Consider the following 24,907-nt stretch of genomic DNA (forward strand, 5'->3'; position numbering starts at 1 on the left):
CACACAAAAATAAGAAGCGTAATTCCAGTAACTGAGTGTTAAGTATATTGGATGCACTGTCTCACTGAATCTTCTCAACAGCCCTGTGGGGGAAGGGCCATATACAGAGAGGGGGAAACTGAGGTAAAGAGAAGAGAAGTGACCAGAAATCAGCGTAATTACAATCTCTGTCATCATTGTTGTCACCGTGTTTGGAGGACCCACCACACACTGACCCTTTCACACACATTATCCTGCTTCATCGTCACGATGCGCCTGGGAGGTCACTCCTGATGCTAGTCCCATTTCACAGATAAGGAACCTGAGGCTCACCCCTTGTCCAGGTCATTCAGCCAGCAACAGGCAGAGAGAGGATTCGAACCCAGGCCTGCCAAACCCCTGAGCTAGGCTCTGATCACCACCCTCAGAGTCCCCTTGGCACCCTTTAGATTTCCATTTTCCACTGGGATCTAGGAACTGGGGCCAACACCAGGTCTAAGGAGACTGCGTCACACTCAGCCCCCTGGGCGGTGTTCTGGGGGCGGGAAGAACTCTCATCACGAGATGTCAGCATAGCCCTCAGCTCTGCGCCCCACAACTGGAGGGAGAGGGGCCTCAGATGTTTGTGGAACTGGGTGCCAGGCAGCCAGGGAAGGGGGTCTGATGATGTTCCAAGGCCATCCGGCAAGGCTGTACTGGACTGGGCTCTCCGGGTCCCGGCCCCAGGCTTGGGGACCTGGGCTGCCGCCATCTCTCTGCTCTGGGCTCCAATGGTGGAACCGCGGTCAGGGTGAGGAAAGCTAGCTCCCAAGCCACCAGTCCTACCCCATCCTTCACCCTGGCCATGTCCCTGTGAAGGACAGGCCCACCAGGTCCTTGCTGAGTTGCAGGTGGGTGAGCAGAGGAGACAGAATGCCCTTGAGTCTCTGCCAGTGCTCCCAGCCTGATGCCAAGTGGACACCCTCTGGGTTTCCTGTAGCCTGTTCCGGGTTGACATGGGCCCAACGTACCCGGTGTTACAACCAACTCAAACAGCAGAGGCCGAGAGATAAACAGGATATGACAACCAGCTCCATCAGCAGAGGCCAAGAGATAAACAGGATATTCAAGCCTGAGGACTGTCCTGCCCTTCCAGGTGGCCTCAGTTGACATGGGTAGAACCCAGATGCTCAGTTCCTGTCCTTGTGGGGTCTGCGCAAGCCATGCCGCCTCTCTGAACCTGTTTCCTTAACCAGAAAACGGGGATCTCAAGACGTCCTCCCGGGGTTGTCGCGAGGACTCATAGTGAAAGTGCACCTGGAGCCCCAAGCCCAGTGTTAGGGTCACAGCAGCCACCAGGCACTCGCCTGCACCTACTGGGTGCTGGGTGTAGGGGTCAGAAGGATGCGACTCGCTGTTGCTCCCAGGTGGCTGCAAACTGGAGCAGCCGTCCTCAGTCTGGGAGGATGCAGATGTGGGTTTACTTCCCAGCTCTGCCCCTTCCTGTCCCTGTGGCCACGAGCAAGTCATCCTCCTCTTCTGAGCCTCATGCTCCTCATTCAAAAAATGGGGCAGTAACACCCCCTGTGAGGTTGCTGACAAAATAATATGAAGTAGGAAAAGCACCTGGTACACAGCAGGCGCCAAATAAATGGCAGTTGTTATTATTAATAGTCTGCTCTTATGGGTCTGAGCTTCTGCAACACAGTCAGGCTACACTGTGAAGTGTTGTGTCTGTGAGCTGGAGGGCTATCAGGGTCGTGTCTAGGCTGAGCTGGGGCTCCCAAGTTTCGGGTGGGGTCTTGGCTCAGAGAACTCAAGGGCGGAAGTCACTTGGAGTTGTCTCGTCTGGCGGTTTCCATTTCTGGTCAACTACCCTGGGACAGCCTGCACACAGCCCAACCCAAGTTAGCTGGGGATGGGGCTCAAGCACCTCAGAGTTCCCAGGTAATTTTGTTTAACCTTTTTTAAAAAGAGTATTGCCCAGAGTATAAAATCCCAAGAAAATTAAAAGATGTGCAATAGAAGAGGAAACTAAGCGGGATTCGCGGTCACTGTGCAGCCGTGGACAAGTCTTTCTCCGCCTCTGGGCCACAAGCTCCCCAGACTTCCTAGCAATGAGGTTAAATTGACGAGCTCTAAGCACTCATCTGACTCTGGTGTCTGTGATTTTTTTTTTTTTTGAGGAAGATTAGCCCTGAGCTAACTGCTGGCAATCCTCCTCTTTTTGCTGAGGAAGACTGGCCCTGAGCTCACATCCATGCCCATCTTCCTCCACTTTATATGTGGGACACCTACCACAGCATGGCTTGCCAAGCAGTGCCATGTCCACACCCGGGATCCGAACCGGCGAACCCTGGGCCTCCGAAGCGAAAAGTACAAACTTAACTGCTGCTCCACCGGGCCGGCCCCTGTGGTGTTTTGAGTGTAGTGTGTGACCTTCAAGCAGCCATCAGAAGGGAGGAGGTCAACGTGAGTCTACGAATACATGAGTCAGGACTGCTGTGGGTTTGAGCGGCAGGAATCCAACTCACATGGGCTTCAGCAAAAATAAAAAAGGACAGAGGGAGAAATTTATTTGAACTGAAAAGTCCAGGGGTATATATGACTTCAGGTACAGCCAGATCTAGGCATTCAAATGATATATTTTCTCATTTCCTTAGTATTGGCTTCATTTTCCAGTGGGCTTTGCCGGATAATTGTATCTAAAGTCTTTAAGGAAAAAACAGATCCAGGCAATCTGTGGAGGCCAAGTCTTCCTTTGTGGGTAGCGAGCTCTTTCATTCAGAACAGTGGTAACTTGGTCTCCATGATTCTGATGTGGATCAAGGCTGCTTCAGGGAGAGAAGCCCAAGGCATCCTGGCTCACATGGTGATCTGTGTGACCCGATTCATGTCTAAAGTTATATGACAACACAATAATCAGACCCCACCTGCACTGATACCATTTAATGACTTTTTACATGATCTTTCCTTTGTCTGGTAAAAAATAACTCACACATCCATGCCTTATAAATTTAGCCCTACCCTCAACACATTGAAGCTCTTACTGCCCATGGGTCCTGTCCCCATGCTATTCTCTGAACAAAGGAGCACTACCACGAGACCTTGAGAGTCCAAGAAATCTTTCTTTCCACTCCTTGGCTAACTAAGCCCGGATCATTTCTTCTGGGGGTCTTGCTCCACTGGCTTGTGAGCTGAAGTTCTGGTAAGTGCACTTTTCTTCCTTGTGACTCCCTCTTTTTCAAGGATGGATCTAAATTCACTTATTCATCAGGAACCTTCTTGGACAGCTGTATGAATCCACATTTGCTGCCCATGGCGACTCTATGGGGTAAACCATGGCGTTCAGCCTGAAAAGAATCAGTATCTTAAGCCTGAGGGTGATGGAGAGTGAACTAATCCATTCCTTTCTAATCCCGTCTCTAACACATAAATTTTACATAGGCATGGGCTGACCACTTAAGTCACTAGGACGGTCGCCAATCTCCAAGACTCTCGTGGAAGGTTTCTTTTCCTAAGGCTGGATTGGTATCCCTCCCTGTGACTCCTGACCACACTCTGAACCACGGGAAAGTCCCAATTGGGACTCCGGCTCAAGGAAAGTACCAAACTCTAATCTTTGGTTGAATATGGGAACTCCTTCTTGGGAGAATGGCTCCAGGATGTAACTGGGTAGAATGTCCCCCAGATCAGTAGAAAATTCTTCACTGTTGTTTTCTATTATTCTTTTATCTCTGGGATCATTCGCCAGGCAGCTATTGTTGCCAGGCATAACAGGGAAGGTATACAAGCGATGCAATGCAGGGGGATGCCCCCATCACCCCTTGCTATAGGAACCCCACAGGAAGAACAACGGGTGGGGCACTGCCCTAGGTTCAAGGGGGAATTCCAAGGTAATGGATCATTTTCTTTCATCTCCTTTTGTCATTTTGCTTCCTAGGGCCGCCTGGGTGCACACTCGGAGTGGGAACGGCTGTAGGACTTTATACCCTAAATCTGGGAACTAGTTCGCTGGTGTCTGGTTTTTCTATGTGTCTGCATCCGTGTTGATAAATAGCTTAAAATTGGCTGTTTGGGGGCTGATTTTCCTGGTGATCGTAACAAACTATCTTTAGAAATTATCTTGTTTGTTGTGGCTGCTTTGGGAAAGGCCCCCCCAAAATGGAGATAACTGTATACAGCTGGCAAGATAACCCAGGATAATTTAAAGTTAAAGTGGTCATTTTGAGCTTTGCAACTGAGAAACAAAGATATCTTTAAAGGGTTAAAGGCTCCACTCCTGGGATTCCCTCCCAGTTTCTGGGCCTGATCACCCTGGGGCCCCAAGTGGGGTGCCCTCTCTTGGCGGTTGACCTGTTGAGTATTTTAGGCATCCACTGAGTTGGTTATGATCATAGGAGACCTGTAATGTATTCTGTAAACTGTCCTGTCAGTGTAGTGTGCCCCAGCATGGGAACAGTTGTATGATGCTTATCTTGATAACCCTTGAGAAGAGGCTGTGTCCTTTCTTTGCCTGTCTTGTTCGTCACCTCCTCTGTTGTCACCAAGGCGAGGTTAAGTTTGGGCTGGACTTGAGCAGGACCTGGACCTTCTGTAAAATCAAAAACTTGAAAACCTTTTTCCAGGGACTTACCTCAACCCTAGTGCTGGGAGCCCCAGGCCCCAGCCAGCTCCAGGCCTTTGCCTCCTGTCTCCCTGGCTTGCCCTGTGCTGGCTCAGGGACCAAGTGACCGGGCTGAGCGGAACTTGGCTAAATCTTTTAACTATATTGACGCCAGCAGTCAGGCTCTGCACCCTTTTCCGGTCTGCTGTCACTCAGACACTGACGGTGCTTTACCGCCACGGGATATGTTCCAAGCATCCCCAGAGACTCACCCCTTGGGTGCATTTTAACTAATTGGAAACACTTTCAATTGGATGGGATATGCCCCAGAAACTCCACCTTGGAGGAAACTTGAGTGGTTTCTCTGTGCCTTTATGATGTAGTTGGACAGGTTGATCAACCTGTAATGTCATTTGAGTTACAACCCAGTTTCTGGGAAAACAAGAGCAACTGTTCCTAGAAAATCCATACAATACTGGGAAAATAGCTCGAGAGGCAGTTCAGATTCCACCCAATTCATTTATCTCAAAAAGGATTATCATCTTGCCTCTCCAGAAATTGTTATCTAGCCCATCACTCATTTCTAAGACTGAAAAAAAAAGGAAAAAGGAAAAATGGCCATGAGCATGCCCTTGCCAAAAAATCCAGCATCTTAAATGACTTCTCCACAAAAATTAGTAAAAAGGCTCAAAACAAAATTTGGATTCATAGCTGGTGAGGTTTGTATTACTATACCTGATTCATGGCAGTAATTTTTAAAACAATAGCTGTGGAGACTCTGTATGTGTGTCTATATGTATGTTATATATGTATGATATTTTACCTCTGGATGCTATGGCTAAAATTAAAAGCTCTGTTTAATTGGCTTAAAGTAAGTGCTTATGTAAATTCTAAGTGTAATAGAAATTAACCCAAATGTCCTTGAAGTTAACATGATATAAATTAATCTTTGGTAACTGAAAGCTTATTTAAGTTTGAGTATGTCTGCCTAAAAGACAGAGATCTATGTTTGTTAGGATGATTTCCTGTGTTCAGAAGGACTGAGGTCTCTCTCAAGATTTTTTGACTGTTTCTGTTGTCACTTTGAATAGACAACTGAGCATGTTTTGCAGTGAGTGTTGCTTCCTATCTGAACAAGTGTTTTAAAACCCTTTGATATTTTTGACAAGTCCCCCCTAAAAAAAATATTCAGAATTCAGAATTCAAAAAGTCCTGAATGAAGGCTTTCTTTTGACCTGGAAGAAGGAAGAGAATTTCTCTGCGGATTCTCAGAGGGCCCCTGAGACTTCTTAAAGAAATTTTCTCTCTCTTCCTATAAGGAGGAAAATACTAAACTTATTAGGCTTACTTGGTCTACTAAATTACATGGAAAGCATTGTCAAATAAGTGATGATAAACTTTCTTAGGTGGTATTATGTGGGTGAATGCTATTGATATAAATGTTTTAAAATTACATAAGATTCCTAAAATTCTGATCTGTCCTGGTTGTCAGCCACAATTCTGGTTATTATTTTGAAGTGTTGTATGTCACGGAAGTAGCCAAGTTTCTTAGTCAATTGCCCTTTTGAGTCTTTTGTCATTTGCAGATAGTTGCTGTTTTACTCTGATGTTTTTTGCTTTTGCAAATTTGTTTCATCTTCAGAGAAATTCATGGAATGGATTCTGACACAAGATTCTAGAATACAGGTTTCTGATAAACTTTCAGATCATAAAACTGAACTGGGTAAGAAATTACATAACTCTAACTGAGAAACTGATGACCTCGTGAAACTGCGGACAGAAGATCAAGATACAGAATTGATTACACAGGACTGAATGAACTGATGAGGATGATTATAATTTTTATGACTTTTATTTGAAATATTGTGGATTTTTTGATGTTTTGTTTTATCAGATTTAAGGAAATCTTTTTCTGTTTTCTCTTATGCTAACTACTACTTATAGCAATTTGGTGAAATTATACCTTTGTGAGCAGAATTGAAACATTTATCTTTTTCTCCCTACCTTATCCCTCCAGAATTTGGAAACTTAGTGAATGAGTGAGTATGATTATTTTCATGGCAATATAGTTATTTGCGTAAGTTCAATAGAAATCTGTTTTCCTTATAACAGGACACATTTGGGAACTTTGGTTATATAACCAAGCCTTTGATTGGAATGTCATATTTGAGAGGAACATACAGACTCAGATACGACAATACAGCCTTTGAGGAATAAAGGTTGACTTTCTGGAATAAAGCCGCTTGGAAATATTGGCTTGGTACCTTGTTTACAGGGATTCCAGCAATCTTACCTTAAGGAAGGTCACTTATCTGGCAGGCACTTGGAAGTTTGAAATATTTTGGGGGACCTCGAGAAGAGAGGAATCCACCCAAATCTGTAGGGATTGCATGAAAAATCTGATGACAAGTCCTTGGCTTGGCTTTCCTGGCCTTTAGAGGCCTTTAAAGTTTAATCAGAGATTCCTTATAAAAAGTTCCAGCAAATCAGATTTAAAAGAGCCTATATGATCAATTGCTATCCTTGCTGCACTTATGTAAATAATTGGGCCAAGTTCTATTGAAACTACACTTATTTTGCAAGCCAGTTACTCTTAATTTGGCTATCTTTTGTAAAAAATGAGGGTGATTTTAGAGAGAAAAATTATCTTTCAGTAGAAGCTATAGTACACATTCATGGATGTTAGATTCTAGCTCTTCTCATCTACAACATTCATCTATTACTAATCATAAGGTCTCCTTGTGGCCATCTGTCTCTGATACCTGGGAACTCCCTGACCACAATCAAACGTTTTCCTTTAACTCTGCTGTCCAAATAGTAACTAGATTCGCATGGTCACAGGTGGATCATAAACAACGAGTTCCTAAGGTAAAGTCCCCAGCCTATCGATACACACAGGATGGACTATATCAAATTTGGGATGACTATATTAGGCTCACTCCTACTACTGGTCTGTGTCCAACCCTACCCTGCCCCTAAATGACTGGCTGGACTGCTGGTCAGGTCTCTGGACTGCTATCAGAGCTTTATTCATTGGGTTAATCATCTTGCTTATATTTCTTATTATAATTTGTTGTCTATTTCACTGTTTGTCTTCCACACGGCCGACAAAGTTTTGTCCCCTGGACCACTTCTCACCAAGTGATTCTCTCATCTCCAGGGGACCTGTATACCTTGTCTGCCTTGGACTCCATGGGTGCAACCTTCCAGTCCACTGAACTTCTTGGTTATACTCCTATGGCCCCCATTTAGGGACAGCTCTACGACCTTATACAGCTGGAAGGAGTTACAGAAGGTTGACCATTGTCCACATCTGCAAAGAATTTCAGGGTCAAATGGGTCCAGGGGGGATTGTATGAAGTGAATCAAGGTTTCTCCAAGGAGAGAAGACCCAGATGTCCTGGCCTACATGCCAATCTATGTGACCTGATTCATATCTAAAGTTATTTGACCACACAATAACCAGACCCCACCTGCACTGGTACCATTTTAGTGACTTTTTACATGATCTTTCTCTTGTCTGGTAAAAAATAACTCACATATCTATGCCTTATAAATTTAGCTCTACCCTCAACACATTGAAGCTCTTACTGCCCATGGGTCCTGCCCCCATGCTATTCTCTGAATAAAAAAGCACTACCACCAGATCTTGAGAGTCCAAGAAATTTTTCTTTCCACTCCTCAGCTTGCTGAGACCGCATCAATTCTGTAAAAAGTTCTCCTCATTGTAGGTAGGAAGATGTCGCTGTTTTCTTCCTATGAGTCTAGCTTGTGCTGTCCTGTTCATGTGTACACATGCACGTGTGTGTGTACAAACATGCATGTGCGTGTTCCAGAGTTCCATACGCTGTCAGGAGTACCGTCCAGAGCATCTGAGGAAGGAGGGGAGCCTTGCCTCTCCCCACTTTGGTGGATTTAGCCTGGTGTAGACCAGACTTGGGGTTCCCTTGAGGGTGTGGTCAAGTCCTGTTCTCACCTCAGCTGGGCCAGCAAGGCTGCAGAAGGGTGGGCGACCCTGAGAATATGACTCATAGGAAGCAGGGCCTTTGAGCTGCCTGTGACGGGGCAGATCCTCTGCTTGGCTGCCCTCCTTGTGCCACTCTCCCAGACCCACTGCCAGGGGATAAGAGCTTCCGATTTATGTCACCTCAGGGCTCAGCTGTGTAGGGTGGCTGATGCCAGTGGGAGAAGCTGACTTTGTCCTCGTGTGGTCCATGCTGAGGAACCCCACCCAGCAGTAGCCCCTGTGGTTCCACAGCAGGTGAGGTGGGGGTCTTGGAAGGAGAAGAGGGTGAGGAAAGGGAAGAGACAGGCAGCCTGGGGGGAAAGATATCCACGTAGGGCAGCTGGACTCAGGGAGAAAGAAAGCTTGAGGGGAAGAATCATAAACATGTGCAGCAGCGGTCTTTGAAACCTAGACCAGAGAAATTTAGAATCACGGGTCACAGTCACATCATGTAACACAGGAGCTGAGCAGTCATCTAGTCCAATTTCTGAGCCTCTCTGGTGAGGGGGCCCTTGCCATCTTCCCAGGTAGTGGCTGGCTTTATAGGATGCTCCAGAGAGAAGCATGGAGCATTCTAAAGACAGGTCGGGGTCGTAGGGACCCACTTATGAGGACAGCCACAGAGCACAGGGTGGTTAACTATTTGCTGAGGGCAGAGAATTAAAGTATCAAATTATGATGACTTTCTATGAAAGAAGCCAGCAAGAAGCTGAAGTAGGGGACAATGGGGAGGGGCCACCTCAGGTGGGTGGTAAGTGAGGTTCTGAGGAGATGTTGAGAGCTGGGGACACCCGGGGAGGGGAGTCCTGGACAGAGAGAATGGCCTGTGCAGAGCCTCAAGGCAGGAAAGGGGTGGGCATCCTTCTGGAACAGAAGGAAGATGGGTAGGGATCCTGGAGGGAGAGGTAAGAGATGTTTGGTTTTGGCAGTGAGCAGATGACACAGGCTCCAGTGTCATGGTCCCATGGGCTATGGGAGGACGTCGGGTTTAAGCTGAGCGAGACCCCTGTGACTGCTGCACTGAGAGTAGAGCAGATGGAGGCAAATGTGCAGAGGGAGACCTGAGATGCGCCTAGGGGTGTGTCTCCTGATACTGGCTGTGCAGCCTCAGGCAAGGTGCTTAACCTTTCTGGGCCTAACTGTTCACCACACATGGAGTAACGTGGAGGCAGATTTTGTTCACCCTCAGGAGGAACTCTCTGCCACTGGATGGAGCAGGCAGGCTGGGAGGGGGGCGGTAGTGAGCTCCTCATCCTTGCAAACTTTCACACTAAGTCTAGCTCCACCGTGAGAGATGGTGTAGAACACTCAGACACACAGAGGTCAGAATGACCTCTCTGGTAGCTGACCCTGACTCTCTGTGGGCCACAGTTCTGGCCCCATCTCTGTCCCTGTCTTGCTGGGTCACCTCGGGCTGGTTGCTTCCCCTCTCTGAGCCTCAGTTTCCGAATTATGACAGAATTAGGCTGGATGATCACTATGGTCCTCTTACCAGAACATTCTCCAATTCATCCATTCTCAGTCTTCATTCCAACCCCCATCCACAATGGCTTCCATCTTGGCAGCTGGGGGCTCCACAAGAACCTGGTCTTAGTCTTGGCAGAAAGTCTTCCCCATTATCTGTTCATTCCAATTCAAGCATCCTGGGTGACCTTTAGCTTGGAAGTCTCTCTGCTCATCCTGGACAGGAATTATTTACTTTGGAGTCTCTTTGGATGGCTCTGGAACTAGGGCTTTCTTCTGACGGCAGCATCCCATCTGGTCGCCACTATATTAAGGGCCACCGCCACCAGCAGAACCCCAGGAGACTGCGCAAGGGAGCAAGGAGTCGTGAGCATCCTCCTCCAAGCCTGTGAGTGGTGGGTTTCCCCCTATGACCCCCCACACAGTGGTCTTCAGAAGGCTTTGGAAGCAAGAGGCAGAGGGATGGTTCTGCTTGGATTAGCTAATATTCTGAATATAGCAAATTAAGAGGTAGAGAAATTATATTAAGAGAAGCGCCAAACTGATGAGCAATGCAGAATCATGATGTGCTGCCCATTTATTTGTTCATATTTTTATTCAGCAAACATTTATTTGTCTCACTGTACTGGGTGTAGGCTTTTTACTGGGGTCTGGGGATTCAACAGTGAAATAAGTCATAGTTCCTCCTCTAAGGAGTTCACAGCCTGGTGGGAGGGGCAGACAAGTCGTCAGGTAATTGGTACCCAGGACTCCGATCAGAGAATGAAGGCAGCAAGATGGTGGGGTGGGACCCCCTAGCCTAGACTCTGGGAGGGGCCTGGAGTGGCCTTCACAGAGGGCATGATGTCTTACTGAAACCGGAGAGTCAGTAGGAAGTGACTTAGGTAAAAATTTGAAGAAGAGGAAAGATGTTCCAGGCAGAGAAGCCAGCCTGTGCAAAGGAACTTTGGGAAAAAAGCATGGACTTGCAGTCAAGTGTGACTTTTCAAATCCCAGCTCCTCCGCTCATCACCTGTGTGCCTCTGGGCAAGTTGCTCTAGCTTTCTGACTGTGGCTGCCCAGCTGTAAAACAGGAGGTAACCACATCTATCTTAAAGGAAGGTTAAGTGTAAGAGTGATGGGTGCTCGTCAAAGATTCTTTTTCTCTCTGGGTAATTCTCCCTCCTGCTCCTCCTGTGACTGACCAGTTGCCAGGACAAAAGATGTTTCAGCTTTGGAAACTTCTTCTCTTATGCGGCCTGCTCGCTGGGACCTCAGCATCTTTTCTTGAGGATCTTGGCGGCAAATTAGACAATGTTTTCAACAAGCTGAAACCCGATCTTGAGAAAGGAGCTGAGACCATTGACAAGGCGCTTGAAGGTGAGTCAACAAGGGCAATAAGGAGCGGCAGCCAGGAGCCTGCCTCCTAATCACTACGCCTGCATTACCAGAGGCTGCCACCAGGGACTACCCTTTATGGATTGTTTACTGGGAAATGTGGCTATTCAGCTCCTGGCTGACTTGCTTATTATTTTTCCAGAAACAAGCAATGCTTAAATGAATATCCTTTTACATATTATATCATGGTAAACTTTTTTCAATATATGCAGAGGATAATTTCCTAAAAGTGAGATTTCAAAAGTTCAAAAGGTGTGCCCATTTTAAGTTCTAGTAGATGTGGAAAAATAATCCCCATATTAACATTTTCCCAAACAGTCTGTGAGAGTACCTTTCTTTCCACTCCCTTGACAGCACTGGTATGGACAAGTTAAATGTTTTGCCAGTCTTATAGGTGAAAGATCGTAATTCATTTCACTTTACATGTCTCTAGTTATGAAAGAATCTACTCACTTTTTCATATTTTATTATCCATTTACATACTTTAACTTAAATATTTTGTTCATATTATCAGCACGTTCTTCTATTGGGTTGTTTAATTTTCTTATTGATTTGTATTAACTCCTTGGAAATTAATCCTACCTAGCCCAGGTTGCTATAAATTTAGCTACCTACTTTTATATTTAGTGATATCTCCCTTTTATTCAGATTTCTTGAAAGAACTAGTCTTTCTTTTCATTTTCTGGAAATATTAACAGCACACTAACCACCATTCTTCATAGGAGGAAGTAACTTCTGTGAATGGCTGCCTTTCAAGCCTTGCCAGGTCTTAGGCAACCTTCAAAGATACAGAAGGGATCCACTTTCTAATTTCACTGCTGAGAAAAGTGAGCTCAGAAACAGAAGTGTCTGGATCAAGGTCATCCAACAAGTTATAGGACCAGATATAGTTTTATTTAAATTGGCATTCTCTGCCTGCATCATTATAACCAGATAGATACTGTTTGCTGAAGAGCCAGGTTGCAGTACTGAAATTACATATCTTTTCTTGTACAGTCTTTTGTTTTTCCTTGAGTTAGTAATTGCCTTGTTGTTTCTCACTTGAATTATTTTCTACACACTTATCCTTAGTTCCTTTTATATGCACCATTCTACTTTCCCATCATTGATTCTATCTAACCCCTTTTTTCTCTGGAGACCTCCCATTAGGACACTCTGTCCTCCTGCTCCTATATGAATTATTGCCCTCTGGGCCAGCTACGAAGCTGTCGTCTTGGGACTCCCATTTGCCACTTTCATGTGTTGGAGCCATATTTTCTTTCTTGATTCTAGGTTTTCCATTTCTTAATATTTCTTCATTTTTTTTGACCTGGTTTTTCAAATTAGTGTGGACATCTCGTTTAGAGAAATAGACCTCTGAGTCACTACTAGAAGCTGGAGTACAATCATTATCAATTGCCTGGTCAGTTGATTGATTGCTATCTTGATGAATGCTGCATATATATTATAAGTATCAAGGCAGCATGGAAGGAATGAGGGCTCTCTGGCTGTGTGACTTTAGGCACATTTCTTAACCTTTCAGTACTTTATTTACTCATCTGTAAAATGCAGATAATATCAATACCTACCTCATTGAGTTATTATGAAGATTAAGTAGAATAACAGGCAAATAGTCTTATCTAGTACCTGGCGCATAGTGGCTGCTTCATCAGTGTACATAACACTAAATAGCGATCGTTTTTGTCAGGTGTCTTCCAGAAAGTGAAGGGTGACTTGAAGACAATTCAGGATTCCGAGATTTGGCAACAAGCCAAGCAGAAGTTCCAGGAAGCTGAGAAGTTGGTGGAAAATACCCTTTCTAAGATCTTGCCAACTGTGGATGGTTCTTTGGGGTGAGTTGGGGCTTCATGGAGAAGATCTTTGCTCCAAGAAAAGAAAATACATATTTTTGGAGAGGTAATTTTAAGATCAAATACAGAGAGGTGGACAAACATTGTCCATCCCCACAGAACCAAGGTAGTCTGAGGCCAGGGTCCCCAGACCTTGCGTAAATTACAGGCAGGGCTGCAGGCCCAATCTGGGCATCTCGTGGGTTTGGGCTTCCACACTTTGTAATTTCAGGATCAGGGCAAAGGTTCTCTTCCATCCACCTCCACCTGAACTTCCTTTTCCAAGGAATAAGACTTTTCTTCTCAAAATATGGCTAAGGATAAAAGTCTGACTCCCCACGGGAGAGAGGAAACTGGAATTCATACCACATAGCTGGCCCCACACATGGAGTTTTGGAGTCAAACAGTTCTGGGTTAGGATTCTGACTTGGGCACTTATTCCCTCTTGAAGTCTTGGGGGAAATCACATCTGTTTGAGCCTCAGTCTGTCGTGTCATAACGTGGAGAGAATCAAATCTCTGAGCAGGGCTGTGGTGGAGACCAGCGAAGGCAAGGTTGGTGGGGCCCCGATGCTCAGCATGATATTGGCATGGAGAAGTGCTCAGCACATGGTTGCCATGAACAACGACAAAGGTGAATTGTGGGTTTTGCGCAGGTTGAAAATCAGTAACAGCAACATCCAGGACCTCAAAGCCGAACTGGCCCCTGATGGCAAAGGTGCCACCCTGAGGATCCCCATCACCTCTACCGCCAGCGTGTCCCTGTGAGTATCGTGAGAATCTGGGTCCTGGGAGAAGCAGGGCAGCATGGCTGATGGGTCTCCAACCTGGAATCAGGCACTGTTCCATGCTGGCGTCTGGGTGTGAGCCTCAGTCTCCCAATGTGTATGTGAGGGGGCCTTTCCAGCTCTAAAATCCTAACCCTTAAAGTGTTCTAGTGAACTTTGGCCATAAACAAGTCTCTCTTAAAAGAATCCTCCATTACCTAGATTTTTGAAATCATAACATTTATCTACCTGTAATATTTGAAAAATTGAGAATACATGAGCATTTACTACTCTTTGGCAAAATTTCCTCCAGCATTGTTTCATCTATCAAGATTCTGTTTAAATAACCAGGACCATTACAGATGAATGTATATAGTAGTGAACAGTGTATAATAAAGGGCATGTGTGAAAAATATAATTTTGAAGTATTTTAGTTATTTTAAAAGAGGTAGATAAATAGGAAAACGAGCATGTGTAAAAGACTCTTTCTAATTAAATACACTATGATTCCATCATTCATTAGCCAAGAGATCCTGGAATAGTTGCTTAAACTCTCTATACCAACATTCCCTCATTCTGAAAATAGAGATAATAGCAGTATTTTTCCCTCATGGGATTGCTGTAATGATTAGATGGATTAATCCAGGTAAGATACTTTTTAAAAGTGCCTAACATAATTTGTGCTCAATAAAGGTTTATGATTATTATTTTAATTAGTGTGATGCTGTGTAAAAATTTCATATGAACCAAACCCACATGGCCAGGAGAAGAAGCCACCGATGTAACTATACAAATCCCGTGAGGAATATAATGTTAACATTATTGTTATAATACAATGTTAACATTATCCAATGACATCCTGGAAAATGTCCACACAGTAAAGGAACTTGAGTAGACAACGTGAAGGGCCTTCTCGACTTCCGTTAACTGTGAATCTTATTTCCTGCAGGCCTGTCATTGGCCAGGTTGTCGACCTGAAGGCTTCCTTGGAACTCCAGACTGATGTCAGAGTTGAAACTGATGCCCAGACTGGCCTCCCTTCAGTGGTCCTAGGAGAATGCAGCGACGACTCAGCCAGCATCTCACTCACCTTGCTGGACAAGTAAGGCTCATCCATCTCAACAGAGCTGGGCTGTGAGAGTCAAGGACCCCTGATTTCAGCCCTAATCCTATAGCTGGGAGGTGGCACAATGTGGTGAAAAAGAGTTCAGGCTCTGAGTCAGACAGACGTTGATTCAAATACCACCTTTGACCACTGACTTGTGACTTTGTAACCAACTTAACCTCTCTGAGGCTCGGTTTTCACATCTGCAAACTGAGAATGATAAAAATACCTACTCGTAGGCTGCTGAACTGACCAAATGAGAAAATGCAAGTGTTTAGCGTAGACCCTGGCACATACAAATATCCATGCTGACGTCCTGCCTGCCTGTTCTTCCCATTACTGACTCAGGAGTGTTGACCTCTCCAACCACAATCGTGAATTTCCTATTTCACCTTTCAGCTCTATCGGTTTTGCTTCGTGTGTCTTGAAGCTCTGTTGTTAGGTGCGTGCACGTTTAGGATTGTTACGTCTTCTTGAAGAATCGATCCCTTTATCATTATGTGACGTCTTCCAATAATAGTAGTGATGATAAAAATTGTATTTACCTTCTTGCCTCCAGTTGAGAGGGGAGAGGAGGAGTAAATACTTACCCCTGCCGTGGTCTCTATAGTTGCAAACTGTCCCCAGACCATCCTCCACCCACTGGAAAATTCCTGAAATAAGATGATGCAAATTTAATCCTTTCCATTTAAATTATTGATCTCTGTTAATCCAAAAAATCTACATCTTAAACTGTGTTCTCGAAAGGGCAGGTTTGGCCCAGTGAAGAGCGTGGAGAGAGAAAGGGTGACCCTGGTGACGGTGGGAGTGGAGAAGAGGTCTGGAAGCTCGGGGCTGGGGCAGGTGGACTTGGAGGGGGACGAGGCTGGGTCCTGGGCTCTCAGTCCTGATGGCCATGGGCAGAGGTCACTCTACCCTCCCCCCACCGAGAGGCCCGATCAGAGGCTGCCTAAATACCCCCTAAAACCAAAGAAAGGCAACACAGCCTGATGTTAGTCAGAAAGGCTGGGACACAAGTTCAGAGGCCTGAGCCCTGCTGAGCGTGGGAACTCCTCCCGCCACTCTGGGTCTCAGAGTCCACATCTCTAAGACGACATTCCACTCTGCTGCTCTCGGTCGTCTTGGGCCTTTTCTTCCTGCTTAGGAGGAAGTCCCAAGCCCTCCCCATGCCCAGCTGGGCTCTGCTTGTCCTGGCACCCCTCACACACCCACGCTCTCCTCTTGCTACTCTGCTCCAGACAAACTGGCCTTTGTTCTGTGCTTTGGACGAGTTCTTTCCCACCTCAAGACCTGTGCATGGCTGTTCTGGCACCAAGACCACCTTCTCCGCGCTCCCACCTCAATGTGCTTCTCATCCTTCAGGGCCTGAAGCACGACTCCTCTCATTCTCTCTCCTGAGAGTCTACTCTTGCCCTTCAGTGTACTTGTCACAAGGTGTCACTATATATTTCATTGCATGTTACTTCATTCATTATTTCAACCAAAAACGTATTGAGCATCTGCATTGTGCCAGGCAGAGCTCTGGCACATCGTGCCACCATTCTGAGCTCTGGAGAATTTATGGGTGACAACAGACAAAGACCCTGTTCTCGTGGAGCTTATTGTCCTGAGGGAAAGGTAGATGGGCGAGCATTGAGTCCGTCTAAGAGCCCTCAGGGAAAATGTCAGATTTCTAGGAGTCTGGGCAGAGCAGCATGCTTACCAGGACACTATGATACAAAGACATCCCTTAGGTGAGCAGCCAGGGAGGGCTTCCCTGAGGAGGTGATGGTTACGCTGAAAGCCTGAGCAAGACTTGCTTAATGTTTAGGTACCAGATTAGGAGATGCTGGTGCTTTGCTTATCCCTGTGTCCCCAGGGCCTAACTCTGTGCCTGGTTCATTGCTGATGCTCTATTAACATGTGTTGAATGAATGAATGAAGTCTCAGGGTTGTGATGAGACTCTCTTAGGTACTGGGGTGAGCTGCTGCTCAGATGTGGGGTTCTAAGTGACGATTCTTTTGGATAGAGGCCCTGTCTCTGGTTAGAGAGTCATTTCAATGTCCCTGAGGTTTATCTGACTTCTGGGTGCTCCACCATCTCCCACCCTCTCCGCACCCCTACTGCTTGGCAGCTCTGCCCGCCTGACCAGGTTTTATCATTTCCCTCTCTTTTCCAGCCGCAGTAAACTGGTCTCCAGAGTTGTGGACTCCTTGACCGGCGTCCTGAGCAAGGCTGTGTCCTCCCTGGTGCAGAGACAAGTGAGTCCTTCACTCCTGGGGTCCCAGAGCCCTGGCGGCAGGGGGAGGGTGGCAAGTGTAGCATCCACAGGCCAAGCTGTAATCTCTGGGCACCTTTCCTTCTGCGATGCAAACTTTGGGCTGTCAGCCGGAAGTGGCCCCCCTTTGCTTAGGGGAGGGGGCTGTTGGGGAGAGGCCTGACGTCAGCTGAAATCTCTGAGTTCCAAATTTGAACCATTTGCCATATCCGTGTACTACCAATATGCCTTGTTAGCTAATATTTTTCTTTAATCGACACAATTTTACTTAATTAAATTTATTTAAATGCCTTTATTTTTAAAAAGGAAACTTCATATCCTTACCATAAATAGAAAACTAATATCACTTATCATATAAGTAATTAAAAAATAAACACTGTCCTATAAAATAGTTTTCATCATCTGTGCATCGTACAAAACCGTATGTGCCAGGTGCCCAAAGTTCCAGAGAGCCTACATTAGTCATTCTGGAAGGTGCCTGGGAACCTCGGTTTACAAAAAACAAATCCTCCAGGTGCCTCTGTGAGTCATGGAACCGGAGGCCTGCTACTCAAAGCGTGGCCCTCCTGCCAGCCTCAGCTGGGCACTTGTTAGAAATGCAGAATCGCAGGCCCCACCCAGATCTGTTGAGATCCGCAGGGAATTGTATGCACCCAAAATCGTGGTAAACACTGTTCTCCATTTCCCAGGGCGCCATTTGACTCTCAAATTCCAGGGTTCCAAAGTTCAAGGTTTCCAAGAGTGTAGGGTTCTGGGGTGTTAACACTCTAGATTCTTAAAGTTCTAGGATTCTGATGTTCTAAGGTTTTAGGATTTGAGCATCTCATGGTTCTCAGATTTTTGGACTTCTAGGTTTCCATTGTTTTAGAATCCTAAGGGCCAAAGGTCCTAAGGTCCCAAGTAATCAGCATCTGTGTGGGTGGCAGGCAGTTTGTTCCCAGCTGATAATGATTTTCCTTCTTCCTTCTTCCGTCCGGCTCTCCTCCTCTCCCTCCCTCCCTCCCTCTCTCCCTCTCCCCTCTTCAGGCGTGCCCATTGATCCGCGTCTTCCTCCACAGCCTGGATATAAGTTCTTTTGATGACCTCATCAGTAAGTCACAGCCTGGGGATGTGGGGACATTCCCTCTGCAGCCTTCCAAGGGCAGGCATGCAGCTCTGCACCTGCCCCACGGGCCGTCTGGTCAGGGAACCCTGGAGAAACAGAAGGACCCAGCATCCTGAGCAAGTTGGGAGAGTGTGGGTGGAGGGGTCCCTGCAGAACTGAAGGGTTCTGTGGGCCTCAGGAGCCCCCCCCCCCCCACCGTCATCCGTTGTTCAACACGCAGAATCTGCCGGGCAGAATGATGTGAGAAAGAAGATGGGCCAGATCTGGTTCAAAGCCTGGGTCTGCTGCCTAGCAACTGTGGGGCCTCGGTCAGGTGGCTCCGCCTCTCCAAGCCTCAGTTTCCTCCCTGGTGAAAGGGGATTGCAAACATTGTGGGCCTAAAGAGTGGATGAGAAAAAGCACAAAGAGCCTAATACCCAGTGGGCATGGCTAAAAGATTCCATCCCTTGTCGTTTCCTTCTTATGAGGAGCTGTGGCTTCTCCTCCAGCCCCTGGGGACTTTCTTTGGCCTTTGGGTCTCAGGCGTGGCTGGAGTTGCTGGGGCTGCTGCAGTAAGTGAAGGTGTCGAGGTCCTGGAGATGGCCCTTCTGCAAAACAGCCATCCAGTAGGTCCAGTTCCTTGGGCAATTACTCTGTGCTCCGTGTACACCGTCTCACTGGATCCTTGCAACAGTCCTGTGGGGTGGGTACTGTTATACCCATCTTACAGATGAACAAACTGAGGCTCAGAGAGGAGGTGTGACATGCCTGAGGTCCCATGGCGGTCAGACTGGCCCACTGGGGCGTGACAGCCGTTGGGGTCTGGTTTCCAGCAGTGGAGACTGAGTCCTGCTGCTGATTTTGTCTCTTCAGGTAAACTTGAGCAGGGGGTCCAGCTGCCGTTAGACTTCTGAAGAGGATGGGTGAGGAGGATTGCTGTGCTGCCCACTTGCTGGTAAGGAGCTGGGCTCTGGGCCCCGCACCAAGGGAAGATGGGCTGCTCCACAGGGGCCTGCGGTGAAGTGGGAGCAAAGCTTGACTTCTCTTCTTTGTCTAGCAGCAGACTGAGCCCTGATCTTGGTCACAGACTGACCCTGACCCTGGCCCCAGGCTGAGCCCTGATCCTGCTCACACTCTGAGCCCTGAGCCTTAATTATATGCCCAGACTGAGCTCTGATCCTGGCCCTAGACTGAGCCTAGATCCTAGTCACAGACTGGAGCTTTGACCCCAGTTATTGACTGAGTGAGGACATTGGTCACGGATTGAGTCCTGACCCTGATCTCAGACTGACCCACGATCCTGATCATATACTGAGCCCTCAACCTGGCTCCAGTCTTGGCCTCTGATCAGTGTTTTCCCATCTGCCGTTGTTCCTAAGGTGAGGGAGGGGGGAAGGGAAGGATGGGTCAGTGCCAGGTGCCAGAGAAAGGGCCCAAACTACCGGTGCCAGTCCCCTCTGCAAGGCCTTAGGCCTGCAGGGTGCTGTGGGAAAGTGCTGGGGCAGTGCGGTGTCTGGTGAGTGGCGGGTGCTGCTGTAAGGTCGGCCATTACTGTCAACGCCCTAACTCCCTGTGGCCTCTTCCAGATTGCTTCCCGGTGGCTTGACCTCGTTCCCTTGTAGCGTCTCCCCCTGGAAAGGTGACACCATCCAACTGGAGTGAAAGTCTGAGCCCAGCCACAAGGACACCTCTCAGATACTCCTTCTCCTCACAGTCGGGATGGCGGCATCTAAGCTAGATACTTTCCACCCCCAGCAATAAAAGTCCATTTCTGCACTCTCCTGAGGGGCCTGTTTGCATTCCTTCCTTCGGGATTTGGGGGTGAGGGGGTATGCCACCAGGGTGGCAGAGACATGGATCCAGAGCTGGAAGGCACATTTGGGACTCTTCAGCCCCACCTTCTTGTTTGACAAATGGGGCACTGAGGCACAGAGAAGGCAAGAAACTGATGCAGGGTCACACAGCCAGTCTGTGGCAGTGACAGAACACTTGACTCGTCCCCACACACATTTAGTGGGTATCTAGTGAGCACCTGTTCTGGGCCAGGCAGGCAGCGGGAATAGGACAGTCACCTTCTGGGGACAGCTCCACCTGGTGCTTTCTTCCATTCCCCTCCAGGGACTCTGAGAGCCCTGTGGAGGATCAGGGGGCATCTGATCTGACTGGACTCAGGAGTAGGGTGATGCGGCTGTATGCCAGCCCACCCCTCCATGCCCTCTGAAGGGTCAGGCTCCCTCTTCGAGCAGCATGTGAGAGCACCCACGGCCTCCAGCCCCCAGGGCTCACCCATCCCACCCATTGCCAGCCCTGAGGGCCTGTACAGCCACCTGCCATGGTGCTGCCCCATGGATACCAGCTCCTCCCTCTGCCCGAGGCCCCTCCATCCATGCCCCAAAACTCGGTTCACCCCCCCAGGCTGTGGCCGAGGCAACCTCACGCTCCTTATGCCAACACCACCACCATCACGGAGGGCTGCTTTGCTGGCACATGCTACCTCGTTAATTCCTCCCCACACCCCTGTGCCAGGAGACACCACTGTTGTCTCCGTTTGACAGATGAGGAAACTGAGGCTCACAGAGGTATAGTGACTCATCAAGGTCACACAGTGTGCAAGTGGTGGCGCCAGGAGTTGGTCCCATGGCTATGGGACCCCTTGCTCAGAGAGGTGACATTCCAGCTCCCTGGCCCTTTGGTCTCCTCTCCCAGGCCCCCAGCAGGCCCCACTTTCTTCTTCCCAGGACAAATCAGGTCCTCTCGAGGCTGGCCCTCCTCCCCCACGTGCAGGCCCTCAGTTTCCCCTTCGTCCCTGCCGCTTCCTCACAGTCATGTTCCCCTCTGCTGGAGTACAACATGGGCCACACGCTAACACATGCTGTTGCCTCAGGATCACAGCAGCTCCTTTCCAGGAGGGAATCTGACTTTCCTGCCAAAAGGCCTGAGGAACCTGTGCCCATTTTGCCAAGCAGCCATCTTGCTGGTCCGCACAACTCTGTGAGGGACGGACTGCCCTCATCCCCATGGGAGACTCAGGTGCAGAGAGGCCAAGGCCACGCAGAGGCCTGCACCCAGCTGCTAATTCACCCAAGGGCCCCTCCTCTGAAGGAGGCTGCCTCACAGGGTCCAGTCCTCTCGGGGGGCCCTCGAGCCCTTGGGGTGGCCTGGAGGGGCCTTGCACCAGCCCTCCCCTGAGGACCTCAGTTCAGATTGGGCCAGGTGGCTGCTTGGCACAGAGCGAAGCTGAAGCGTTGGGTAGATCTGAGCTCAGATCGGCCTCTGCCACTTGCCAGCCCTGAAATCTGCGGCAAGTGCCTTAAACCTCTCGGAATGTTGGTTTTATCACCTGTCAAATGGATTAACAGTAAAACCTCCCTTGTCGGGCTGGTGAGAGGATTAAAGGAGACAATGAACAGGAAGTGTTTGACTAGGGTCTAACATCTAGCGAGCACAAGATGAGTCACAGCCTCTGCACCCTGAAATTACTGTTATGGCTACCACTCTCATGTTTGTCGATTGACTGATGGAGGCATTGATGTAGTAGAGAGACCCATGGCCCTGGGAGACCTTGGGTTTTCACCTGGTCTCTGAGCTAAGACTGATAACTGTCGCCCAGGGATCATTCTTCTCTCCCCTCCCCAGGTGTTAGCTGGGCACATGGCCCCCAGCCAGAGACTACTTTTCCCAGCTTCCCTTGCAGTAAGTGTGGTCATGTGACTAAGTCTGGCCAATGGCATGCAAACTGAAGTGATGGTGCAAATTCCCCTCTGTGCTTTAAAGAAAGCAGGTTCCCTCCACTTCCTGCTGACCTTCCCCCCTTCTCTGCAATTAGAAATGGGAACAACTGGAGCAAATTCCGGGACCCAGAGATAGAAACTGTGTGTTGAAGATGGCAGCCCCCGACCACTCACCTCTGGGCTCTGTGGCAGAAAGGAATGAACTCTATTTAAACCACCATGTTTCAGGGTCTCCTTATTAAGGCTGCTTTGTTTTTATTCTGCCTAATGCATTCTGCCAATGACATGCTGTGTGAATTATGCTGCTAACTTTCCCTCTCTGAGCCCCATTTCTGTATTCCACAGTATTCACTGAAGGCTCTTCCTTCTCCAAAAAGGAATTAATGCTCCCTCCAGACTTGAAGGGGAAGGAAAGAATAAACATTTATTAAGTTCCTGCTGCATGCCAGGCACTGCATTAGACTGGTGGTTCTTGACCTAAGGTGACTTTGCCCACCAGGGGACCTTGGGCAATGCCTGGAGACATTTCAGTTGTCACAAATTGGGCGAAGGGTGATGCTGGCATCTCATAGGTAGAGGACAGCGTTGCTGTTAACCACCCTACAGTATGCAAGACAGCCCCTCACAATGAAGACTCATCTGGGCCAAATTGTCATTAGTGTTGAGAAACCCAGTATCAACCCTTTATACTCATCATCTCCTTGACTGTGGATTGTTAGTGATGCAGTGAATGGTTCTTAGTGGAAGGTGTGGCAGGTGAGGCTCAGAGAAGTGAAATGACTTGCCCAAGACCACACGGCTGGTCAGAGGCAAAGCTGGATTTAACCCGAGGTCAGCCTCCTCCAGAGCTGGTGCTTCCCCTGCTACTCAAAGAAGAGTGATGAGAGTTTTCCTTTCTGACTATCTTTGGTGAGAATCCCACTTCCACAAAAAATACACAAGGAGGTCTCAAAATTCAGGGCTCCTTTTGGGCAGTAACCAACTTGAGTCAGTGCCAAGCCTTTGTCCATTCTGTTCCATCCACCTGGGACACTGTTCCTTCTCCCTCTCCAGCTGGCTGAATGCTCCTCAGCCTCAAGACTCTGCTCAGGAGTCACCTCCCGGCTAAGTGGGGACCGCTTCTCAATGTTCCCTGAAAAATGATGCTGTGCTTCCCAACCTGCAGGTCTACCCAAGCTCCCTTGTCTTACTGTCCGGTACAGAGACCACGCTCAGAAGGAGCCAGTGCTGCTTATTATGGTTTTCGTCTTTCTTATTTGTCTCTCTGCCCTGAGCCTGTGAGCTCCCCGAGGGCAGGTACCTCCCTCTTCTCAGCAGCCCGGTGCCCAGCAAATGGGCAGTGCAGGCGCTGACTAATGTTGAAAGAATGAATGAATGAGAGTGAATGAACCTCTTCTTGACTGCGCGCAGTCAGACACCATCTCCAGGACAGTTGAGCAGCTGGGTGGACAGGAAACTGCTGGCAACCCAGGATTGGCGGGTATAGGAGACTTGTCATTATTTTCTGTTAACTAGGGACGTCCCTGGCACTTGAGGACACAAGTGATGGGCTATGGACCTAATGCATGGCTCCTAGTGGGTGAAGCCAGGACGTGGAGTGGTAGGGCCAAGGCCACTGGGTCTCACTGGTGACTGATGTGGCTAGTGAAGGGGAAAAGGGGAGAGGGCGGGGAAGGGAGAGAGTGTTCTCCTGCTGTCAGCCTAACACCCCTGGGACCAGCTCTGGCTCCTTTCCCACTCAGCCTGGACAACAAAGAGAGGTAAAGTCTTCCTGGAAGTGGTGGCTTTAGGGAAGAGGAGGACACTTTGAGGAGGTGAGGGGACATCTGCTATAAGGGAATATTTGGGAAGAAAGAAGGCAAAATGTGAGTGGATCCTGAGTCAACCAGAAACTAGTGTGCCAAACTCTTTTGAAGACTTAATCCGGTTAAATAAATGCTGGATCTTTCCAATGTTTGCATGATTCCTTCAGGATAACATCTCAAAATCAGAATCTTGGAGTATTTTATGACCCCAGGAATGCATCACAGAATTACTTACCAAACCGGATCTTTCTGTTGACTCTGTGATGAGCGAGTGTATATAGTTCACCTTGTATTTGCCAGGAGACGGACACTTTGATTTTAAATATTTGATCATCGAGTGGGAGTAAAGTAAACCACATCACATTGGAAAAGCCAAGATCCCAAATTAGAAGAGTCAGTTGTTACATCAATTCGATAAACTATTTTCTGAACATTTTTGCAAAAGGGAGAAATACTGTGTTTTACAGCTGAGTGAAAATATGGGTCTTAGAACTGTGCTTGGTTGGACTAATGATGCAAAAAACTGAAACTGGGAAAAAAAACTGAAAAAGGATGCTGAAATTTGACAGAAGTTTTTTGGGGGTGACTCATTTCTGTTAGTGTTTATGCAAGAAATAAAGTGGATTTTCAAAAAATAGGAAGGTTATCAAGTATGTGGCTAAGTCAGGCCCTGTGCCGGGCAGTTTGGGGATGACCGAAGCAGGACCTCTCCCACCCAGCACAGCACACCTCGAGCGTGCTCCTGCGGCGTGCCGCACCTGTGGAAGGGGCTGGGAGGGAAGAGAGCAGGACCTGTTCCTGCCATCACGGAGACACACAGCCTCCTGGAGGAGATGGCTTTAGGACAACTGAGTGCTGAGGAAAAGACTCAGAAGGTGGCTTCTGACCTAGCCTGGAGGTGAGGGGCAGTCAGGGAAG

The 24,907-nt window shown here is 47.9% G+C and overlaps 1 protein-coding gene across 2 annotated transcripts; it reads left to right on the forward strand.

Annotated features, from left to right (window-relative positions):
* Positions 1–10,266: 10,266 nt before the first annotated feature.
* Positions 10,267–20,234, forward strand: LOC106833745 (BPI fold-containing family A member 2). 2 transcript variants are annotated; one of them, XM_014845081.3, is made up of 9 exons: positions 10,267–10,422; positions 11,222–11,393; positions 13,099–13,243; positions 13,896–14,003; positions 14,956–15,108; positions 17,271–17,352; positions 18,396–18,459; positions 19,327–19,408; positions 20,040–20,234. In XM_014845081.3, the coding sequence occupies exons 2-8, from the start codon at positions 11,237–11,239 to the stop codon at positions 19,365–19,367; spliced, it is 750 nt and encodes a 249-aa protein (XP_014700567.2). In that variant the 5' UTR covers positions 10,267–10,422; positions 11,222–11,236; the 3' UTR covers positions 19,368–19,408; positions 20,040–20,234. The 2 variants fall into 2 exon arrangements, with proteins under 2 accessions (XP_014700567.2, XP_014700568.2); XM_014845082.3 differs by having other exon boundaries at positions 10,292–10,429.
* Positions 20,235–24,907: the final 4,673 nt, after the last annotated feature.

Source organism: Equus asinus, chromosome 15 (genome assembly GCF_041296235.1).
Source record: "Equus asinus isolate D_3611 breed Donkey chromosome 15, EquAss-T2T_v2, whole genome shotgun sequence".
NCBI lineage: Eukaryota > Metazoa > Chordata > Mammalia > Perissodactyla > Equidae > Equus > Equus asinus.